A 20,924-nucleotide genomic window follows, 5' to 3' on the forward strand; every position below is an offset into this window, starting at 1 on the left:
TATGCTTTGCAAATACTCAATACTCTCTCTTGCCTTTGAATTAAGGGGGCCCCACATAGAGCGAGAGAGAAACTGTCTGTCATATTGAACAAAGGGATGTGAAAGAAAATTTGAAAAGAAAGAGAGAGACAGTCTTGACATTTAATCTGTACAAATATTCTCCCCAGCAGGCAATAACTACAGTCGTTTAATCTATTCTGAGAGCAATAACCACTGTCACCTCACCCAGTCGCAGGGTGGTGTGCTCTGAGGACTGGACAGTCAAGACCTCCATCTGCTTTGAAAAAGTCCCCTGATATTAAATGAAACTATTTATGAGAGGCGCATAGTCACTTTTTACAAGTTAGCTGTGAGTTAAGCCCTTCTAACCTGCACACTGTTGGCTCCTGTTGGCAAGACTTTCTCTGTGTAGGCAATCATAGTTCACCCTTAACTTTAATCTAATGTGGATCAAAATACGTGCAAATGAGATATCGACCCTCATTATTGGGGGACTACAGCAAACTTGGGTGGGATGCCTCGTATCGTGGAGCTACCTGGACATCTGAGTGCTCCGAAGCATCTGTGCGTAAAAACACTTACAGTACAAGCGCTGCAGAAAGCACAGAGTACAACTTTAAGCACACTCCAGGTGTTGGTGCACATGTCGGCAAAGTGCACACAGGCATTCCGCGGTGCACGAGACACAAGGGCGCTCACTCCGGCTCTTACTGCCCAGAATACAAACAGACACCGGAGAGGGGCCAAGTTCAGGGTTACTGGTCACTAACAGGCTCGCTGCTTGCTGTAAGCACCGAGCTGAGAGAGGCTGTCCTCCTCTGTCACGCTGTTACACTCTGCTGCATACTACGCTATAAGATAATGCCACTTACCGATTAAAGCGTTCAGGAGTATTCCCAAAAAGCACAGAAGGCGGCGGCGCCTTGTGGGTGCCATTTAAACACGGAAGATATTCCAGCACTCGCAGAGAACAACGTGAGATGAACAAACACGGGTCAAAGAAAAAAAAAGAGCGAAAGGAGCGCAGACGTCAGCTTCAGATACTACATGTTCCGACCTACAGTGCTACATTGAGGTGGTGGGTCGCAGGGGTTGAACGAGATTTCGCCATTTTTAACCATCTATCAGCAGTCTGTCAGCATCCCGCTCTCTCTCTCTAGCCTCCTCACTCACTCTGCTGTATCCTAAAAACTGCCTCAACCCCCCCTCCCTCTCTCTCTCTCTCTCTCTCACACACACACACACACACACACACACACACACACACACACACACACACACACACACACACACACACACTGAATCTGGTCTCAAACAAAAGAGCCGACTGCTGACTGTTTTGCTCTCAGTGCACGAGAAACCTGCACAAGCGGCATGATTTCTGCATGTCAGGAAAACAAAGCCAACCTTGTATCAGTACAGATGACTGCTCCTAATTACAGCAATCAGTCATTATCCCAATAATAAAAAAGAATAATTAATTGAGATTATATCGATTTTCATACGGGAAATATGACGTAACAAGCCTCAGATATCAGTAAATTAATAAATAAATTAACAGACTGTGACAATGAATGATTTTTATTGTATGAAATAAAAAATAGCAACCATCTGGTTCCAAACTGAACACATGACATCTGTGTCTTTAATTGTTCGTTAGTTTGCGCTGGTTTGGGTTTGTTTTCAGCTTCAGTTCTACGAGGACAATGAAACCAAAATGGTGTAACTGTGTCAGGTTGGCTGTATGTGTTTTATTTAAAGCTGATGGTTCAGCACAAGTAAACCTGATATGATAAATAAGGAAGGAGGGCTTCCGAGCACAAGGTTACGACAAAGCTCAGCTGTTTAGCTGTAGACGAGCTCCTCCTAGTGGCGGTATTTATGAATCTGTGTACACCTTATCTGTGTCAGCCATGCGCTCCGTTATTTACTGGACTAACACGTGTCACATGTTTAAAAAACCACACTCAGTGATGACTTCATTAGGTGCAGCCTGCTAGTACCGGGATGGTCTTCAGATCGATTATGAAAGTTGCAGGAAATTCTGGTCCATGTTGACATGACAGCATCACACAGTTGCTGCACATTTGTTGGGCTGTACATCCATGATGTGAATCCTACCACATCCCAAAGGTGCTGTACTGGACTGAGATATTTCAAGCCTTTATTTGTTATAATTTTGTTGGCCATGGCTTACAACTTGTGAAAACCCCCAATTCAAAAGCTCAGAAAATCAGAATATTACACGAAAACAATAAAACAAAGATTTTAAATAGAGAAATGTCGGACCTCTGAAAAGTAATCATGCATATGTACTCGGTACTTGGTTTGGGTCACATGAATTACTGCCTCAGTGCGGCATAGTATATATGCCCTATGCCACTGAGGTGTTATGTAAGCCAGGATGCTTCAATAGTGGCCTTCAGCTCTTCTCCATTGTTCAGTCTCATGTCTCTCATCTTTCTCTTGGCAATGCCCCATAGATTCTCTTTGGAGTTCAGGTCAGGTGAGTTTTCTGACCAATGAAGCACAACAATCCCATGATCATTGAGCCAGGTTTTGGTACTTTTGGCAGCGTGGGCAGGTGCCAAGTCCTGCTGGAAACTGATGTCAGCATCTCCATAAAGCTCGTCTGCAGAAGGAAGCTGGTAGACGGCTGCGTTGCCACAGGATGTCCAGAACTCAAAGGACAAATATCAGCCAGAGAAAATTCATTGAATTTATTTAAAATAGCTGTTTTAGGTCCTCCTCCTTTAACCCTTTCATGCATGGATTATGACAACTTCAATCAGGATTTTTCTCTTAAGTACTTTAATTCATCTTTTCATGCCTAAAGATGAAATCCCTATTGAGGTTGGCATACTTCATGCATGACAGGGTTAAATAGCAATAATTACAATGAAACACGACATACATCTCTAGTAACATTAAACGACCAGTGGGTGGCAGGGTGTAGTGGTTTATGTGCAAGTATACCATCAACACTGACACAAATACAAGAAAACAGCCTTTGAATAGCTGTCCACTGTAGTGACCACTATGAGTGAAAGGGTTAAGGAGCAAAGTTAGCTTTAAGCCAACCCTGCTGTTATTGGCTGCCCCTCGCAAACAGAAGGTTTGAACACTAGGTATCTGTGTGTCTAAAACTATGTATGGCTGTGGTTCATTGGGCAGAGCTAGTTCAGTCCCCAGTTCTTACAGTCTGCATGTAGAAAGTATCCTTGGGTAAGATGCTGCTTCCCAAGTAATATCTCTGTCTAAATAAATAAATAAATCTGGGTAAATTCCCAGATGATTAAACATGGAACTATTTTCCTGGTAATACCTGAAATGAGTAAAGAAAATCAACTTATTTATACCTATTTATGCAAGATAATTCATAACTTTATTGAGGGGGTTATATTGGTTGGGTCTGATTATTGGGGGGGTCATAACCTCCCTAACCACCCTGGAAATTACGCCCCTGTTCCCAAGTGTCCTCAGATGCTTCTATCAGTGTGTGTGTGTGTGTGTGTGTGTGTGTGTGTGTGTGTGTGTGTGTGTGTGTGTGTGTGTGTGTGTGTGTTTTACCCAGAGTTTGGTGGCTATAGCATTGGCTTGTGGAGGGAGGAGGAGGCCTTTTCTGTCAAGCAGACAGAGACCTTGTGTGTGCTGCGAAATAGCAACAAGGGTTGAGAGCAGTTTATCAGATGTAAGCATCAGCAAGGTCTCAGCAAAAAAAAAAAACAATTAGGCAAAGCAAAAAGCTTGTACTAATGTGTGTGAATGAGTGAAAGATGTGTAGAGTAGAAAGTGCTTGAGTGCTCAGTTAATGTAAAGAAGTGGTCTACGAGTACTAAAACATCCTCGTCAGCTACTGAAAATCATCTTTAGCATCTTTAGTTTTTGCATTTGTTGTGGTCAGGAACTGGCGGGAGAAAATGAAGGAGAATATTCCTCTGGTCTTTAAGATAGAGTCATTTTTTTCTGCTCATTTCCAGTTAAATATTTTATTTGTGGATTCCACTATATCGCTTCGCATAACTCACAGTTTTCTCTCTCTCTCTCCACATATATAGATATAGATATAAAATATCCCCCGCTCACCCCTGCAGGCAGTCTATCCTTCAAGCTCAGGTCTTCTACCAGAGGCCTGGGAGCTTGAGGGTCCTGCGCAGTATCTTAGCTGTTCCCAGGACTGCGCTCTTCTGGACAGAGATCTCCGATGTTGTTCCCAGGATCTGCTGGAGCCACTCGCCTAGCTTGGGAGTCACCGCACCTAGTGCTCCGATTACCACGGGGACCACCGTTACCTTCACCCTCCACATCCTCTCGAGCTCTTCTCTGAGCCCTTGGTATTTCTCCAGCTTCTCGTGTTCCTTCTTCCTGATATTGCTGTCATTCGGAACCGCTACATCGATCACTACGGCCGTCTTCTTCTGTTTGTCTACCACCACTATGTCCGGTTGGTTAGCCACCACCATTTTGTCCGTCTGTATCTGGAAGTCCCACAGGATCTTAGCTCGGTCATTTTCCACCACCCTTGGGGGCATCTCCCATTTTGACCTCGGGACTTCCAGGTTATACTCGGCACAGATGTTCCTGTACACTATGCCGACCACTTGGTTATGGCGTTCCATGTATGCCCTGCCTGCTAGCATCTTGCACCCTGCTGTTATGTGCTGGATTGTCTCAGGGGCATCTTTACACAGCCTGCACCTGGGGTCTTGCCTGGTGTGATAGACCCCAGCCTCTATGGATCTTGTGCTCAGAGCTTGTTCTTGTGCTGCCATGATTAGTGCCTCTGTGCTGTCTTTCAGTCCAGCTTTGTCCAGCCACTGGTAGGATTTCTGGATATCAGCCACCCCCTCTATCTGCCGGTGGTACATACCGTGCAGGGGCCTGTCCTTCCATGATGGTTCCTCGTCTCCCTCCTCTTTTTTGGGTTTCTGCTGCCTGAGGTATTCACTGAGCACTCGGTCAGTTGGGGCCATCTTCCCAATGTATTCTTGGATGTTCGTTGTCTCATCCTGGACTGTGGTGCTGACACTCACCAGTCCCCGGCCCTCTTCCTTCCGCTTAGCGTACAGCCTCAGGGTGCTGGACTTGGGGTGAAACCTTCCATGCATGGTAAGGAGCTTTCCTGTCTTTATGTCAGTGGCTTCTATCTCCTCCTTTGGCCAGCCTATTACCCCAGCAGGGTACCTGATCACGGACAGGGCATACGTGTTGATGGCCTGGATCAACACCTATACATACATATATATACATATATATATATATATATATATATATATATATATATATATATATATATATATATATATATATATATATATATATATATCTCGATCGATCGATAGATAGTGATATTAAAACTTAAAAAAGTAAAGTTTCACAGCTCCTTGGTGCAGCCCCTCAGCTCATCCACTGTTTTAACTCCCAACCCTTTAAGCCAACTTTCTTCTGATTTGCTGCCCCTTGCAAACAGAAGGTTTGAACAAAAGATGGGATTCTGTGCTCATATCAAGAACTGCACGCCCATAGAGATCACTTGCACATATACTGAACTCAGTTATTTGAACCTCTAGCTGTGTTGAATCCATTGTAACACTATATGTATATATATGAGAGAAAATAAGTCCTTTTAACATGAGCCTGAATCGAACAAAGTAGGATTTTTAACTCTTTATTTTCAAACTCTTCATATGAAATATTGGCTTGTCTCACTACAATAGGAGGCCATAAAAATAAAGGAAGTTAAGCTTCAGTACTACAAAATGACCACAAGATGGTGCTATTTCTCAAACAGCCTCGCCACATGACAAATGTTTCCTACACGATCTCTCTCTCTCTTTTGCACACACACACATACACCCAGTTTTGCCGACGTAAAAAAACAGAAAAAAAAAATCAGAGCCCCTCCCCTTTATGCCTGGTCTCCTCGGTTAGCACTCAGGAGCCGTGTTGGGACCGTTTCAGTGAAAATCGATTATAGTGTAAATATGATCCATCTACCCTCCCTTGACCTGGATCTCTTCGCTGATTTCAGTGTGTGATCACCCAGTGCTGGTCTTCACAGACACCGAGAGGAGACAGCGGCATCCTCACCGCCTTACCCACTTTCCCGAGAAGGTGAAGCCGTTATAATAACAGCGCTAGCCGCTATGAGACGAATAAGTGGTAAGGCGAAGGATGAGACTCTGATCGAGCTGCAGAGCGCCAGGGCTGCAGGTAACCGCATAAATGCACGGTTTTATTTCTAAATGTGGCAGCTGCTGTGGCAGAGCGACGCTCTACAAGTTACAGTAATCCGAGGTTCATTGTAAACTCGCAATTCAGCAGTGAAGGGTGAATATTTATATGTCCTCTAGTTGTTTAGTCTTACGTGGCAAAACCATTTCTACATGTGGCTGTAATTTGGTTACTCGGCTTGTGCTTGTATACAGCCCAGTTAGTGATGCTGGGTTGCACCAGAGATCTCATGACCAAAACACACATGCTGTTTGTTCTTCTTGTCTACTGCTTTGATACAGCCAAGTCCCTTACAACTGCAGGGTGACACTGAGGTCACACACATAGTCTGTTTCCCAAACTGAGCCAGACTGCATATTTATTTTTAGCGCACAATATCTCAGTGTACACTGTAGTAAACTATCCTAGAAGCATCTCAGGCATTTTTTAACGAATTAAATTAGAGAAGAAGACAAATTGATCCATGCTGTAAAGCATGTGAGTAAACATACTTTTTGCTATCTGTCAAGCCTAACATGTGTCACCTTATCTAATGGGACTAGCCCCCTGTGAGATAGTCAGGCTTTACTGACTCTTCGCCTATAGTCACATGAAGTCACCTCTCTGGAGGTTCACAGTCTGAACAATGTGCCACCACAGGAATGCTTTCAGACGTGAATTTGGTTGAATTATGTCGGCTTACCGTGATTTGTTGCTTCTACGTGGACATTAGAAAGTCAGTTAAGTTGATGGAGCACTGTGAAACCTAATGGTTTGGTTCTGCGGTCGTTTTAGTCCTGAGAGGATTGTATGACATTGCTGCACAGGACTTGTGTCCTGAATGAATCTTACTAATGAATGAATGAATTAAATGACTTGCTTTCACTCCAGTATCTAAAGTAGCAGATCTATGAGTTAATGACACTTTTAATGTTTTGAGCACTATGTGTCAGTCCATCCCAGTCTGAATAACCCATGTCTTTGCCTCACAAACACTAAATCTTCATTTTTATGCTGTCCTCTCGCTGACATTTGAAACTCTGCACGTGTGCAGTGGGAAACTTTTCAGCTTTTCTAAAACTGAGCCACAGACGTCTGGAGGCATCCAGCAAGATTTTGCATAAGTCAGGAGACGCTCTGGTTTCCAAAAGAAACACAAATCCATAACAGGAAAAATACAAGTATACTCAAGTTGCAGTAAGAGCATGGCATGTGCTGATATCTGCTGACCTGCTGGAGGACAAGATGAATTAGGTTCACTGGAAACCTCTGTTGCTTTTGTGACAAGATTTGTGAGCCTGCTTACCTCTGCCTAACAGACCACTGCATCACAACAAGACCATTATGAGAAGAGAAAAACAAAACGTTTATAGAACACATTTTCCAGCATTTTCATTCAATCAAACCATGTCTGAGTTAAGCTTACGATGCCTCAATTACACCTTTCCCTGTTTGTATTTGCATATCCTCCGCTGTGTGTATTAGAGGGTTGTTTATAAGGACACGTGGCTGTTTATTTAGAGTGAGCAGTAGATTAAAAGACTGCTGTTCTACAGAGGCTTTGTTCGGGCTCTTATCAGGCCAGACTTTCAGCCACAAGTGAAAGGGGAAACAAAGGAGAGGAAGGATTCAGTCCTCACTTCAGTGTGTGTGTCTGTATGTGTTACCTTGTTCACAGCTGCCCAAACACTGATTTATAATCGTACATGACATTCTGCTGCTGGATAAACACCAGATGTCCATGGACAGCGTATACCGTTTGGTGGATGGTTTTCTAAAATCAACCTGCTGCTTGTTGTCACCCTCTGTCAGTAAATCTTTTTCTTGGCCAGTTCACAGTCAGGGAAAAAATCTTAATGACTCCACTTTTAAGTGCCCTCAATAGTTATTAATTACTCATTTATATCGGGATTTGCCTCCTTTTAAGGTGATCTCAATCCGCAGTCCAGCTGATGAAGTCATCTGCCAGTCAGAGGTGAAGCAGAGCAAAAGAGTTGCTATGGAAACAGGCCTTGTAATTAAATTACTCCCTTTGAGGAGGCAAACAGAACAGAATAACACATGGCAGGCAAGCAAGACGTCCTCTCACCACAACCACAGTAAGACTAGATGAGGTCTTATTGTGCTGCCAGAACTATTTTCAGAGTACAGACCTTTTGTTTTGGGCATGAAATACATTTTTTGCTCTATAAATTTTTAATCATAGGTGGCATATGCCTCTTTTTTTCCTCTGGGCTTTCACCTTTTGGTACGTTTTTGTAGAGACAAGTGACAAATAAAAAACCCATCATGTGTCTTAGTAAGGTGTCGGGCCATCGCACGATGCCAGAATAGTTTTAGCGGATTTTCAAAAGTTGTTTTCACACTTTCAGACTTCCCTGAACGTCTCTAGCCACTGCCTGACAGAGGTGCACGTGAGAAGGCTGATATCAGCTGGATCAGGCATTAGACACTCTTTAAATGTCAGTTCCCAAGTGCAAAGGATGCTTGATGTTACGCTGTGCTGATGTGTGAACAGCGCTGTTTAGAATTCGTTGCATTTACAGCTAGTGAATGGGCGTCGTCTGTGCCGCCTCCGGCATGCAGGGAGCTCCCTCGCCTAAACCACACAGAGCATGTGCAGTAGCGCGAAAACAGCTGAAGGGAAGTGTTTCCTGTTGTGTTTTGTTTGAGAAAGAACAACAACATCTATCCTGACTCAATTTTTGCAAAATTTGCCCAAAGCTCACATGTGAAAACACCTCTGAAAAGTCGCTGGGACTCTGATGAAAACTTGGAATATCGTTTTTCCAGAAGATACGCCCCTGATTTGGTGCTTTGATGACCGTAGAGGAACGCACTATCTGTCACCACCATCACCGACTGGGTGGAGATCTTGTGAGGGAAAGTTCAGTAGCAAATGATTCGTGTCATTTTCATACTGATCAAAAGATTCAGTGACCCATCGTGCCAGTCCCACCAGGATAGACGTGTTTTATCAGGGCAAAAGGTAACACCTCCATATTGATTCTTTTCTTAGGTGATAAGGGCACTCAAAGCAGCAAACCATTCCCCCTCACCAACATCCTTACTGTAGGAGTGTAGGAGTTTTTCCTTTAATATGTCACCAGTCTATATGGGTGCTCTTTACAGGGCAGCTTTGGATGCAGGAACCTGACTCACTGTTGTGCCGTCTCTCATTGGTTAATGTTGTTAATCTACTTATTGGGCAAACAAAACGCCCAAGGCCTTCATATCATAGACGCAAGGAAGCTACTTTTGTGCCCTAATCTGTCTCGTCCAGTCATCCTTTCAAAAAATTTCGTCAAACATCTCTTCCTTAAAAGCCCGTCAGACACGTCAAGTGTTGAAGTCCAGGCGTGTTATGTTGTGTCTGTTTAACGCGATGAATTATGACTTCTGCTCTGCATATGACCTCTTCAGCTGGCACTGTTCAAGCTTTCCGGTAATTGTCAGGAAAGTATCAACAATTTCCTGATGATAAGAAAGGAAACTTGTGTTCTTGGCAACAACATGAGCATGATACAAATGTGAAAACACAACTGTCAACATTTCAAACAATGCTTTCTAAAAATAAGACACCATTAAAAAACAACCCACTTTATCAGTAGTGTTCCCTTGTATATGTTTAAAGCCTCACGTATTCAATGTTTTCAAACAACATTTATATTAATCTGGATGCATTTTGAATATAGTCAGCTGTATTGACAGGAAATGTTGAGTGGCAGACTTTGAGGATGCCTCGTCCTAGAAGACAGAGGCCCTGGGTTTGAGCTCAGGATGTTGTGGTTTGACTGAAACAGGGTGTGCACCGTGCTTGCAAGATTAAAAGTTCTTATTTGCGTTTTTGCATCAAATTTTAAAATTTAATTCAGTTCTTTTTGTAAAAACCTGACATACTTGCCTGATGCTCTCATCAAGACTCACTTGTGGTTCGCGTGATCCTGCATATTGGATGACTTTGAGTGGGAACCCCTATTTAGACTACAGTATTGTTCATCGCATTAATATTTCATATACATCGATTTGCAATTGAGCCCTCATGCCCCATCTGGTATTATTAAACTCATGAATAGAGAGAAGTTGTAGAGCAGTCTGTGATATGTTTGTATTACTTCTCTTGAGAAAGGATTATGCTGTCATAATAAACCAGTGCTGTGTTTTCCATTTGTCAAAGTGGAAGGTCGAACGACACTCTGAAGAGCTCTTAATCGAGTAAAATATAGAACGCCTGTTTCAGTACAGCAAGAAGGACATTCTAGCTCTGTGCCAGGCACACTGAAGAGCTACACGAGAGTTGTTAGCGGGGCCTCTTCTGAACCATAGGCGCCCACGCATGTTGCTTGAGTCATAGTAAAAACGATTTGCTTGATACTGAATCAAAGGTACAAAAACACAGCGAGTGCTTTTCATTAGTGGTCTCGATGATCTGCAACATATAAAAGCTGTGGTCTGATTTCCAGCAGTGATAGGACTCTCTGTTGTACTTTTATGCTGTTCTTTTAATGCTTGTGTAAGTGAAAGTCTGATGGCTGAATATTTAACCTTTGTGTTGTCCTGATCTACAGTTTAATTCCACCTCCTAACCACTGTCTGTCTGTCCCTTAAAGATGTTCCTGCTGTGTTGACTGCATTCAGGATTAATCTCCACCCAGGTATGGGCAGATCAGAGGCTTTATGTGACGCCTGTCTGTCCGTCCTCGCGTCATTGTAATCTCTGCTATTTCTCTTCGCACCCTCCATCGCGTGCCGTCATCATGTTTAATGTCACTGCGTATGCTCCATTTATGTAAATTTGTTACGGCTTTCCTGTTTGTTTGCTGATCAGAATCAAATGCCTCTCTGTCTGCTATCTCAGCTTTCATATTGTAGCCATTTGCTTAAGTGTCTGCCGTCTGGTAGCTTAATGTGCTGTGTACTGTGTCAAATTTGTACTATTTGTACTGGTGCATGCACCCAGACGCTGAATTAAGATATGTGCCCATGGTATTTCAACTTGTGGCTAGGCTATTTGATGATTTATATCATAAGCAACATGTATAACTTTTTATAGCAAAGTTTTGCTAGTACTATAAAAGCAGAAAAACTCCTGCATGTATAATTTTACTCACAAATGCGGTATGTAGCACAGCCTGTGGACTCTGTGGGCCCAGGAGAGATATGTTGAAGCTCTAACAAGCTTCTGCCTGAATACTTTGCCTCAGTGCTTCCACTACAGCATCAAGAATGAGCAACCTTTGATAACATTACCCAAAAAGGTCCACTAATCACCGAGAAATTAGGGACTACCATATTCAAACATAAGTCTGACATAAGAAGAAGAAAAAAACCCTCATTTGGCTTCAGATAGTCTTTTGCTGAGTAAAGAAGGATAGCTACTACAGCTAGCTTTTTCTTTAGGTAGCCATCAGTCCTTCTGCGGTAGCTTATTCTTAGCCTGTGGTATGTTAGCCTGTAAAGTATGCCTTCATTATTACAGGGAGTAACACAATCATACTTTGAATGCATTCTTATAGTTCAAAGTAAAAATGAAATACAGTGTGTTCCTCTCAAATGTGGTGGCACAGAAATGCAAATAAAGCACAAGCACTGAAGTAAAATGTAAGCGCAGTCACAGGACTCCATGCAGGTTTGTGAAAATCTATGTTCACCCCACGAGTGATTAAATTGTATAACCGTCCTTGAGAGCAATAAGTTGAAGTGACTTTATCAGACTCTGATATCATTTTGGAGAATGCTGTTCTTCGAGTCATTGTCCTGTTGCATGATTAAGTTTAGCTTTTGGACAGATGACCTTTCATTTGACTCCAGAATTCTTTGGTATACAGAGGCGTTCACAGTGGGAATGAGGTGTTTGTGTCATGTTGTGTGTGGTTTCTGCCAAACGCGGTGCTGTGAATTATGACCAAGCATTTCCACTTTGGTTCCAGAAGTCTTGTGGTTTGTTCAAATGTAACTTTGCAAACCTAAGTCTTTTAAAGTCTGAGATTCAACTCTTTTTTGAGCATCGCATTGAGGTGAATTTGCTAGAATGTGTTCTTGGGAAGAATGGAAGCTGTCTTGTGTTTTTCACTTGTGGATAATGTTTCCCACTGTAGAAGGATGAACTTCAGACGGTGTGGAAATAGCCTTATAATCCTATCCAAATTAATGAGCAGCAATTGTTTTTCTATTATTGATGTCCCTCTTGGTAATATGTAATAACGCATATTGTGTGTATTGTGATAATAACACACACCTAGACCTCCAAATTGCCCAAACGTCTGCTTTAATAGAGGTGTTCACACTTACAGTGATCTTTAAATCAAGTGTATTTGATTACCAGCACCTGCCTGCTATTCTTCCTCTTAATTCCTAGGGAAGCAGTAAGGGGGTGTACATTAGCCATTCATGTGGCTAACGTACACATGAGTGGGTGACTGAGTGGGTAGGTGATGTAAACTTTCACATCCTCATGTTAGATAAACACTAAACCCAGGATGCTGTTTCAGATGGAGAAATGCAGGTTGACTTTCATAATCTTTGTTTCGGTGACTCAGTGTGATGAGGCTGCTAGCCTTACAGCGTCACACAAAAAGTGAAGCTATGTGTGCGTCTCATCTGGGGGCTGCATGTGTCCCCAAAGCTGCAGAAATTAGAGACACCTTTTCTGTAACAGGCAGTCCTGTAGCAGAAATGATTGTGATTGTGCAGAGGTACATTTGACTACTTTGGTTGTACCTTAGTCCAGCTTTGCATATATCTTCATGAACACATATCCTTTGAGCAGGCTGCCTGCCTGCAAAGAGTGGAGCGAGCACAGAATCAAGTTTTGTCAGTTTACTGTAAATAGAAAGGCAGCACGGGCTTGTCTGTATTTTCATATCATTAGATTGTCTGGATAAAGATAGATTATTGTTAGACGATAGCAGTGACAGAAGTGTTATAGCCCCTGCTTTCTTTTCTTTCTATTCTGCAAGATCAGTGCTGTCTTTAGGGAACCGGTATCCTGGCACAAGGTCTCCTCTTCTCTTCCACTCATGTAATGTGAATTGATTTCTGATTTCTTTAATTATTTAGAGTAATGGAGATTTTCCAACTCTGATGCTGGTCACTCCTCACTGTTCTTAATCTTGCTGACGGAATAAGTTTGATGTGAAGCAGTAATTGAGGGGAGATATTTGTCTGGAACGCAGCGCCAAACCAGGACGGCGCCTCCACTGTGTTTTACAGATACAGATGTTGTATCAAACCAAAGGTCTGAAAATTGGATTCATTTAGTCCATTCCTTGTGTAATTTGGCATACCTCAGCCTCCTTTCCTGGTTCCTGTTCGTTAGAAATGGCTTATTGATATTTCTGATGTGGCTTCAGCAAACATTAGATGGATCAGTGGGTGCATCTCCCAGGTCCTGTGTCAGGTTCATCTCTTGAGTTGGTGATTTTTTTTTTTTATTGTTGAACGATGATTAGGTCAGTTTTAAGTGGCTTATACAATAAAACAAATGTTCCTCTGAAAGTGGGGATTTGTAAAGAGTAGACTGAAAATAAGTGAAAAAACAGCTAATGACAAAAGAAAACTTTGAGAGACCTTTGGAAGGTCTGAAGAACTATTGCTGAAGCCCACTATTACAAGAATGAGGGGTGGCTCAAGACTTTCGCACAACACAGATAGACTTTATCTTAAAGATCTTAATGATTGTTATTTCCTAACACGATTCAAATTCCAATGATGCAGAAAGTAAAGATGCGAAAATAGTTTTTCGATTGTTCTTATGATAAAGCTCTGAAAGCTCAGTGCATACATCTGCTACAACCTTGTTCTGTTTACAGCTCATAACACCAGCAGATGCCTCTGCTTCGGCTACATGTGAATCTCTCGCCTTCCTCTGCTCCGTCTGAACATCAGTACAGCATCATGTCTCTGGATAGAATCAACTCATTTAGGAAAAGAGATTAGTTGATTCTGTTCTTGGCTGCATCGCACATGTATAAAGTCACTACCTCCTGGATGAGTTTGCACTGATCTACTTCCAGTTTTGGCCTTGTGGTGTGTCTTACAGGGCAGGACCTATGGGCATGAGGTATGCACAACTTTTTATGAACTGGAATCACTAAAAGCACATCTCTCAACTGCATCTCAGTCATGCAACAGGTTTTGAAATGCTGTTTGGCTATATCAGGGTCAATACTCAGCAATGGTGCTCTAATTTGTTTTGGAGATGGTTCAAAATGCCACTGTTCATTTCCCACGAAGTTAGTAACATGTTTTTTGACAATCATGCTGACGAGAGAGTATCTCAGCTCCTGTAAATAGATAGCAGGAGACGTGTAATTGGGTTAAATGGGTGGAAAGTGGGTAGTTAAAAGAGCGCATGGCACTTCTCACTTATTCAATTTTGCCCAAATTAATAGCTGTCTCATTTTAATACGTGGTAGTAATTTCCAGTGAAGACTCATTTATGGCCATCTGTTCTAGTAAGTGTGTCTGTTGCCCTGTTTCACAGAGGGAACGCTACTTTGTGTTTTCCTTCAGTCTGTCTCTCTGTGGAAGTTGCTGGCCTTTTGCCTTTGTTTGCTCTAAGCCAGGTTGTGATAACTGTGGACGGCTTGGCACAGTTGGAGTTAGACCAAAACAAGTGGGATAAAAAAGATAGGAGAGGAAAAAAGCAGCTCACACAGGGTTAATTGGAAAGACGGTGTAATATGCTACTTATATTTCCTGTGGATTCTTATAGTCTAACTGATATGCCATATTCTTACTCCAAGTGCCTCTTTAGGCCTCTCAGTGAAGTACTGCTGCTATTGGCTGTCACTGCTGTCTGTCAGACCCTCCTGCTTAACGAAAGGTCTCTGCCAGTGCAAGCTGAGGGAGACTGAAGCGCTTTGTGTTCTTTGTGTGCTGCGTGTGTGCTTCTTTTAGGAGGAGGCTGGACCCTTTGATACAACAGCAACCTCAACGGCCAGCTCCTCCCTCTCACTGATGTTTTTGTCATGCAGCCTCCCCCACAGGAAGTGCAGCTTTCCCACCATCCAGGAATAATAGGGAAGCAGGCGGCTAGCAGAGCAGTGCAACATGAGCACATTTCCTCTGCCAGAGTCTGCCACGCAGGGCCGGAGAGGCTCTGCTGGAATGTGGCGAGCCATTGCATAAGTGTGTATGTGCAATGTGGCCTTTGTGTTTTCATCTCTCTCAACTCAGTACTTACAAACATGGTGATAGTCAGTATCTCCTGATATTGCCTCCTGTAGTCTTTTTTTCATTGGCTCTTGTTATATTGATGCTGTCTACTATGCATTTGTAGCCATAACAGTAATTTGGCAGCTGATTCTTCTTAAAGGGATGTTTTTGTTATGAGTGAGCTTTAATTTATCCTGCGGTCCAAATTATTTGAACTAGTTTAACAGTTACTTACTGTCAATTTAGATGATATATATGCAACTATTGCTTTTGAGAAGTTAGAAAAATCAATCATGTTTAATTCATTAATCATGTTTTTTGCTTAAAGTCTGCAAATTTGTAAGTATGTGCATTTTAAGCTTAATTCACTTCAACCAGGTACCCGTCTCTGGGTTACCTGTTTAAGATTGGCTATGTTTGAGTTTATGTGCTGCTAATCCTTCAGCAACACAAACTAACATGAAAAAGACCACTAAGTCCTACGTGAGACAACCATTTACTGACATGAACAAATATATCATTTAATGATTCGACTTATTCGACTGGGCAGCAAAGTGGTGGAGTAGTTAGCATCTTGTTGCACCTCAGAGCAAGAAAGTCTGGAGTTCATGGGACCGTTCTGTGTGGAGTTTGCATGTTCTCCATGTGCCTGTGTGGTTTCTCTGCAGATATTCCTCACACTGAGTTGTGTGTCAAGTTAACTCCTGTCTAAGGTGTATGCCACTTTTAACCCTATGGCAGCTGGAGGAGGCTCCACCACCTCCGTGACCCTGAATTGGATTGGAAGCAAATGGATGGATGAATGGATGGAGTGTATTTAGACCAGTTCAATTACAATACAATAATACGATAATAACTAGATAATTACTATGCTATTACATACCAAAGACTGAATTCTAAAACATGAACAGCATTGTTACTGCACTCTTCTGTACAGCTGTATAATTCTCTTGATGTTATTCTTTTCTTCATTTATTTTGCAGATGAAAGCAGCGGAAATGGTTCTTTATCTGAAAGGGCACCACTGCCAGGAAATACAGAAGTGAGTGCTGGTGTATCTGTGAGCATTTCAACACATTCCCTTTCTATCTAGCTAGCTAAAAAAAATTAAGACATTTTGGGAATGACAGTTAAAGGTTTATCACTTTTTTGCTAGTTGTATGAGAGGAGCTGGTCAGCTCAGAGCAACTATTTTTCAAAAGTAAACCGATGTGCACACAAAGCACTGGTTAATGTGCTATGCCTCCTTTGTTTAATACAATACATACTGGATGCATTGAAACGCTGCTAGTTGCTAACTTCATGATGATTCCTATCTCCCTACTAAATGTAAACAAGCATATATAAAAATATCTATTTCCATTAAGATTTCCATTAACAGTTAATTGAGCAGCCTTTTGTCTGTGTGTTATTTCCTTTGTAGTCAACTAAATTGTTTATGTCAGTGTTCACTGTATGTATGAGTAATTTTAAAATCTTAGATGACCCTTTGGTGACTCACCCCTCTGATTGATGACTCTGATGAGTCACAAGATAGCCATGTTATCACAGAGTGCCGCTCATTTCAGCAAGACTGAAATAAACTGTCTCTTTGGTTTTTCAGTGACATAATGAGGTCATTCCACAGATGCACTATGTATCTTAATAATACAAATGATGGTATATTTCTGATATGTGTGCATGAGGTTTCAGTGCATAACCATTGAACACTGAATCGCTATATTTTTAAAATTTTCTCATTAGGTCAAAAGATGTTTTATTAACCGTCCAAACAGGGTGTAGTTGACCAAGCTGTATTCCTCTGCCTCTGGTCTATATGTCCCTGCTTCTGCCAAATTATTTTTACCGCCCCATCTGATTTTTAGCACTGCATCTGAAACGATCCACAGTGCAAACAACACTTAAATCAGATGCTGTCTTTCACTTTCAGCACTGTGATCCTGTGACAGGTATGACACAAAGTAGGGGAGGGGAATGATCTGGAGTGCTTCTATTCTATTTTTTTTTTTTATTAAACCACTAAGCACTGTTGTTTCAGAGTTAGCTAAATTACCTGGAGAAATCAACAGGAAACTCACAAGAAAATCCTAGAAATATTTCTACTTCGTGTGGAAAAAAATACTTGAAAAATACTGATTATCCCCGATTGTTAACATCTGAATTTCCTACAACTATGAGTTCTGCAATGCTGTATTTAAAATCGTTGAATTGCACTCAACAGGCCGCTGTCTATGAAGAAATGAAGTGCACTGCTTGCTGGCTTTGAAAGTAATGGTGCCGCTACTGTGATGGGCCGATAAAGAATAGCAGCCACACTCCTGAGTGAAAAGATCGAGCCTAACCTGAGAGTCATTCACATATGGTTCAGGATGCTGTAAAACACATAACTTGCATATATGTTAACTCTAAAAATCAGAAAACAGACTTTTTCTGCAGGATTGCAGAAAAAGTCTGTTTTCTAAGCCTAATATTGCTGCATTATTTTTAAACTGGCAGCATTTTGTGCAGTTGAAATTTAAGATTTTTTCATTTAAAACTGAGGTTAAATAGCAATAAGTGGAAATGTGATTTAATCTGGGATGTTAAACAGTTTGTCTCGACGGGGTCACCTGTGTTTAAAGCCATAATAAGACAGATAATGTCACAGAAAAATGTTGTAATATTATTTTAAAGGCTGTGGTTGTGTGATCTTGTTTAGCTGAAGTTATAATTAGTTTAGTTGTTATAAATGGGAAACTGACAGCAGTAATAAACACTAACAGGATTCAGACAATAAACCCTCTGTGGTTTTCTCCCCACAAATTGCACCCTGAATATAAGAAGCTGAGTCACACTCCTTTAGAGGAAAGTCTGTTAGTCAATGACAGCGTCTGATAAGAAAGAAAAAAAAAACCCTGGGTGGAGTGCAGCAAACTGCTCAGGCAACATGGCACTTCAAGTCCTAGTCAAGTCACTGTAATAGTATATAGTTCTTAAAGTATGTTTTGTTTTTTTTAAACATTTCAATTCAAATGTATGTTACCTTTTTTATTTTGTTATTCTTTCATTGCAAGACGGGTCATGCAATCAATGACAGACAAAAATGATTAAAATAAACAAAAATGGAAAAGCAGCAAAGATTTAATATCATAATAAGAAATGAAGCCATATAAATGTGAAACATACTAATAGAACAACAAAGCTAATCCACAAAATGACATCATTTAAACTCAAGTTTTCCATGTAGTGTGTTTTGGGCATTAAATTAATTAACATTATTTTTAGACTTTATCTATAAACATTAAAAATATATATACAGGCAGTTCACACTAACTAGCTCAAAGTGGAGTTAAGACATGCTATTTCTCACTATTTTTATTGAATATCAGCTCAAATATCTCGTTTTGCTACCTACCATGCAGCACCAATTATTTCGAGATCCCAAGCTAAATTATTTAATGTATAGTACAAACTCAGATTGCCTTTATATGCAGAGAAAACTAACATACATTCAATTTCTTTTTTTGTTTAATGATCGTGCGTGCATGGATGCATGATAGATGAAATTAGAGTAGCTGAAAATAATGGTTATTGTTTATTTAAGCGTAAAGGTTTCTTATATACGGAAACAGTAAAGATGAATTTCTACATTAATGGAAAAGTATTTAATGTTAGAATTCTAAATGCATTCAGGTAATCAAATACTGAAATTTAAGTAACGATACAGACACGACACATTTTTCCTCTACCGTCCGCTATTTTTGTGTAATGTTAGGCTTTGATTGTGTAGCGTTCAGGCTTTGCAGTTAAATCTGGTTTCTTTACAGTCATCATTGTTGCCCTCTAAATGTTTCTAGTCAGAGAAAGTGTTTTTTTAAAAATGCTTTTCGGCTGAAGAGCCAGAACGGGTTGATGTCTCTGTAATCAGTGGTCTAAACTGCATATATCATCCTCAGACCCAGCAATTAATTTTTTTCCTATGTTGGGGACATGAGTTTACGATCACTTTGTCAAGCAGCATTTATGGAATCTGCATGACTTCTCTGACTTCATTTCAAAATGATGGAAATTTCAGCTTCCATATTTTATGGCCACAAGAGAGGTTAAGTAACACTGTTTGTTTTGGGGACTTTTTGCAGATATTATAATTCGATTGCATAAGAATTGTTTCTTCAATTTGAGAGTCTTAACTTTGAGTTAGTAGGATATCAAAATTGCACAGTAATTTTACTACTTCCAAAACTAAACTTCATTGTCCTCCGTAGTGGACACCAGGACTTACTGCCTCTTGTCATGTAGTCTTCAAATAGTCCTAAAATAGAGTGTATACTGATAACACACAGACTTGTTTCTCAACTTCTTACCTTTGAAAAATGCATATCAAACTTCTCTGCTGCTATATGATTATGGCACGGCTACCATGTATTGCTAACTTTTGGAAATTTAGCAAAGCTCCGTGCTCCACCATTGCTGTAAAACAATGGCCAGTTGGAGTGAACAGAGATGACGCGACTTTCTATTCAGCAGCTCTGGTTTCAGCATGATTTAGATAACCTAAGATCTGAATTTACTAGCTCCTAGTTATAGCCGATTCAATAAGCTGAGACAGATGCTTCAAGAGTAAGCTGTCAGAGTAACAAATGATCTTGATGTTTCTGATAAGTGGGAAAACCATAATCAGAATGCTTTATTAATCCCAGTAAAGAACAGTAACTAACTAAACTAAATCAAATAATATAATCAATAAATATTATACAACAAAGTTATAAATAAATAATAATGCATCTAATAATAAATATCCCAGTATATTACACAAAATTAAATATATATAGATCACATTGTTATATTGACTTTGTAATTTTCTCTGCAGAGGATGTGATGTTAAGGATGTGCAACGATTGCAGTGCGCACGTGTGCATTAGATGGAGGATTGTACAGTGAGATAGTCACAGGCAGGAGTGATTTCCTGTGTCTCTGAGCGATGCATTTGGATAATCTCAGTCTCTCACTGAACGTGCTCCTGTGACTGACCTCACACCCACTCATGGAGTGGGTGTGAGCTATTGTCAAGCACTGTCTTTATCTTGGACAACATCCACCTCTCCGACACCACCTTTAAAGAGTTCATTTCCACCCCTACAACATTACAGGCTTTACGGATGAGTTTATTGGGTCTGTTGGCATCCAGGATCCTCAACCTGCTGCCCCAGCATGCAACAGCATAGAGTATGGCACTGACCACAACAGATTCATAGAAAATCCTGAGTATTGTTTGGATAAAGAAAAAAAGAATAGAATAAAGCCCTCTGGAAAGTGAGAACTCTCTTAAACAAAGTGGAACAAGGCTGCCATGGAAAGATTATTTCCTTCAAACATCTATCATATACAATACTTCTTATCCATAATGGACTTTTGAAGTTGTCATTTTAGCCCCTTCTCCAAATTTTGACACAAGGTGTTATGTCATCTGTATGATCTTTAAGTATGATTTCAGCTTAATGTCAAAATATTTTTTTCTTTGTGACTCAGGAGGGTATATTTCCTCTGTGCTTTTTATGTATCCAGTTGTATGA

General features: G+C 40.9%; 2 protein-coding genes across 3 annotated transcripts in view; one reads left to right on the plus strand and one right to left on the minus strand.

Moving 5' to 3' along the window:
- Nucleotides 1–1,141, minus strand: part of igdcc3 (immunoglobulin superfamily, DCC subclass, member 3) — a 68,670-nt gene extending 67,529 nt beyond the window's left edge. Inside the window, exon 1 of the mRNA XM_085455307.1 lies at nt 873–1,141. Coding sequence (XP_085311433.1) covers nt 873–936 — 64 coding nt within the window. The 5' untranslated portion in view covers nt 937–1,141. The remainder of the gene's footprint in view (nt 1–872) is intronic.
- Nucleotides 1,142–5,918: 4,777 nt separating this feature from the next.
- Nucleotides 5,919–20,924, plus strand: part of ano5b (anoctamin 5b) — a 28,827-nt gene continuing 13,821 nt past the window's right edge. Inside the window, exons 1-3 of one of the 2 annotated variants that reach the window (XM_085455313.1) lie at nt 5,919–6,213; nt 10,824–10,868; nt 16,356–16,414. In XM_085455313.1, coding sequence (XP_085311439.1) covers nt 6,147–6,213; nt 10,824–10,868; nt 16,356–16,414 — 171 coding nt within the window. In that variant the 5' untranslated portion in view covers nt 5,919–6,146. The remainder of the gene's footprint in view (nt 6,214–10,823; nt 10,869–16,355; nt 16,415–20,924) is intronic. The other variant, XM_085455316.1, reaches the window with a different exon arrangement.

Source organism: Copadichromis virginalis, linkage group LG1, assembly GCF_057382275.1.
Source record: "Copadichromis virginalis isolate Kocher_CV1m ecotype Utaka linkage group LG1, C_Virginalis_male_GT1.1, whole genome shotgun sequence".
Lineage (NCBI taxonomy): Eukaryota > Metazoa > Chordata > Actinopteri > Cichliformes > Cichlidae > Copadichromis > Copadichromis virginalis.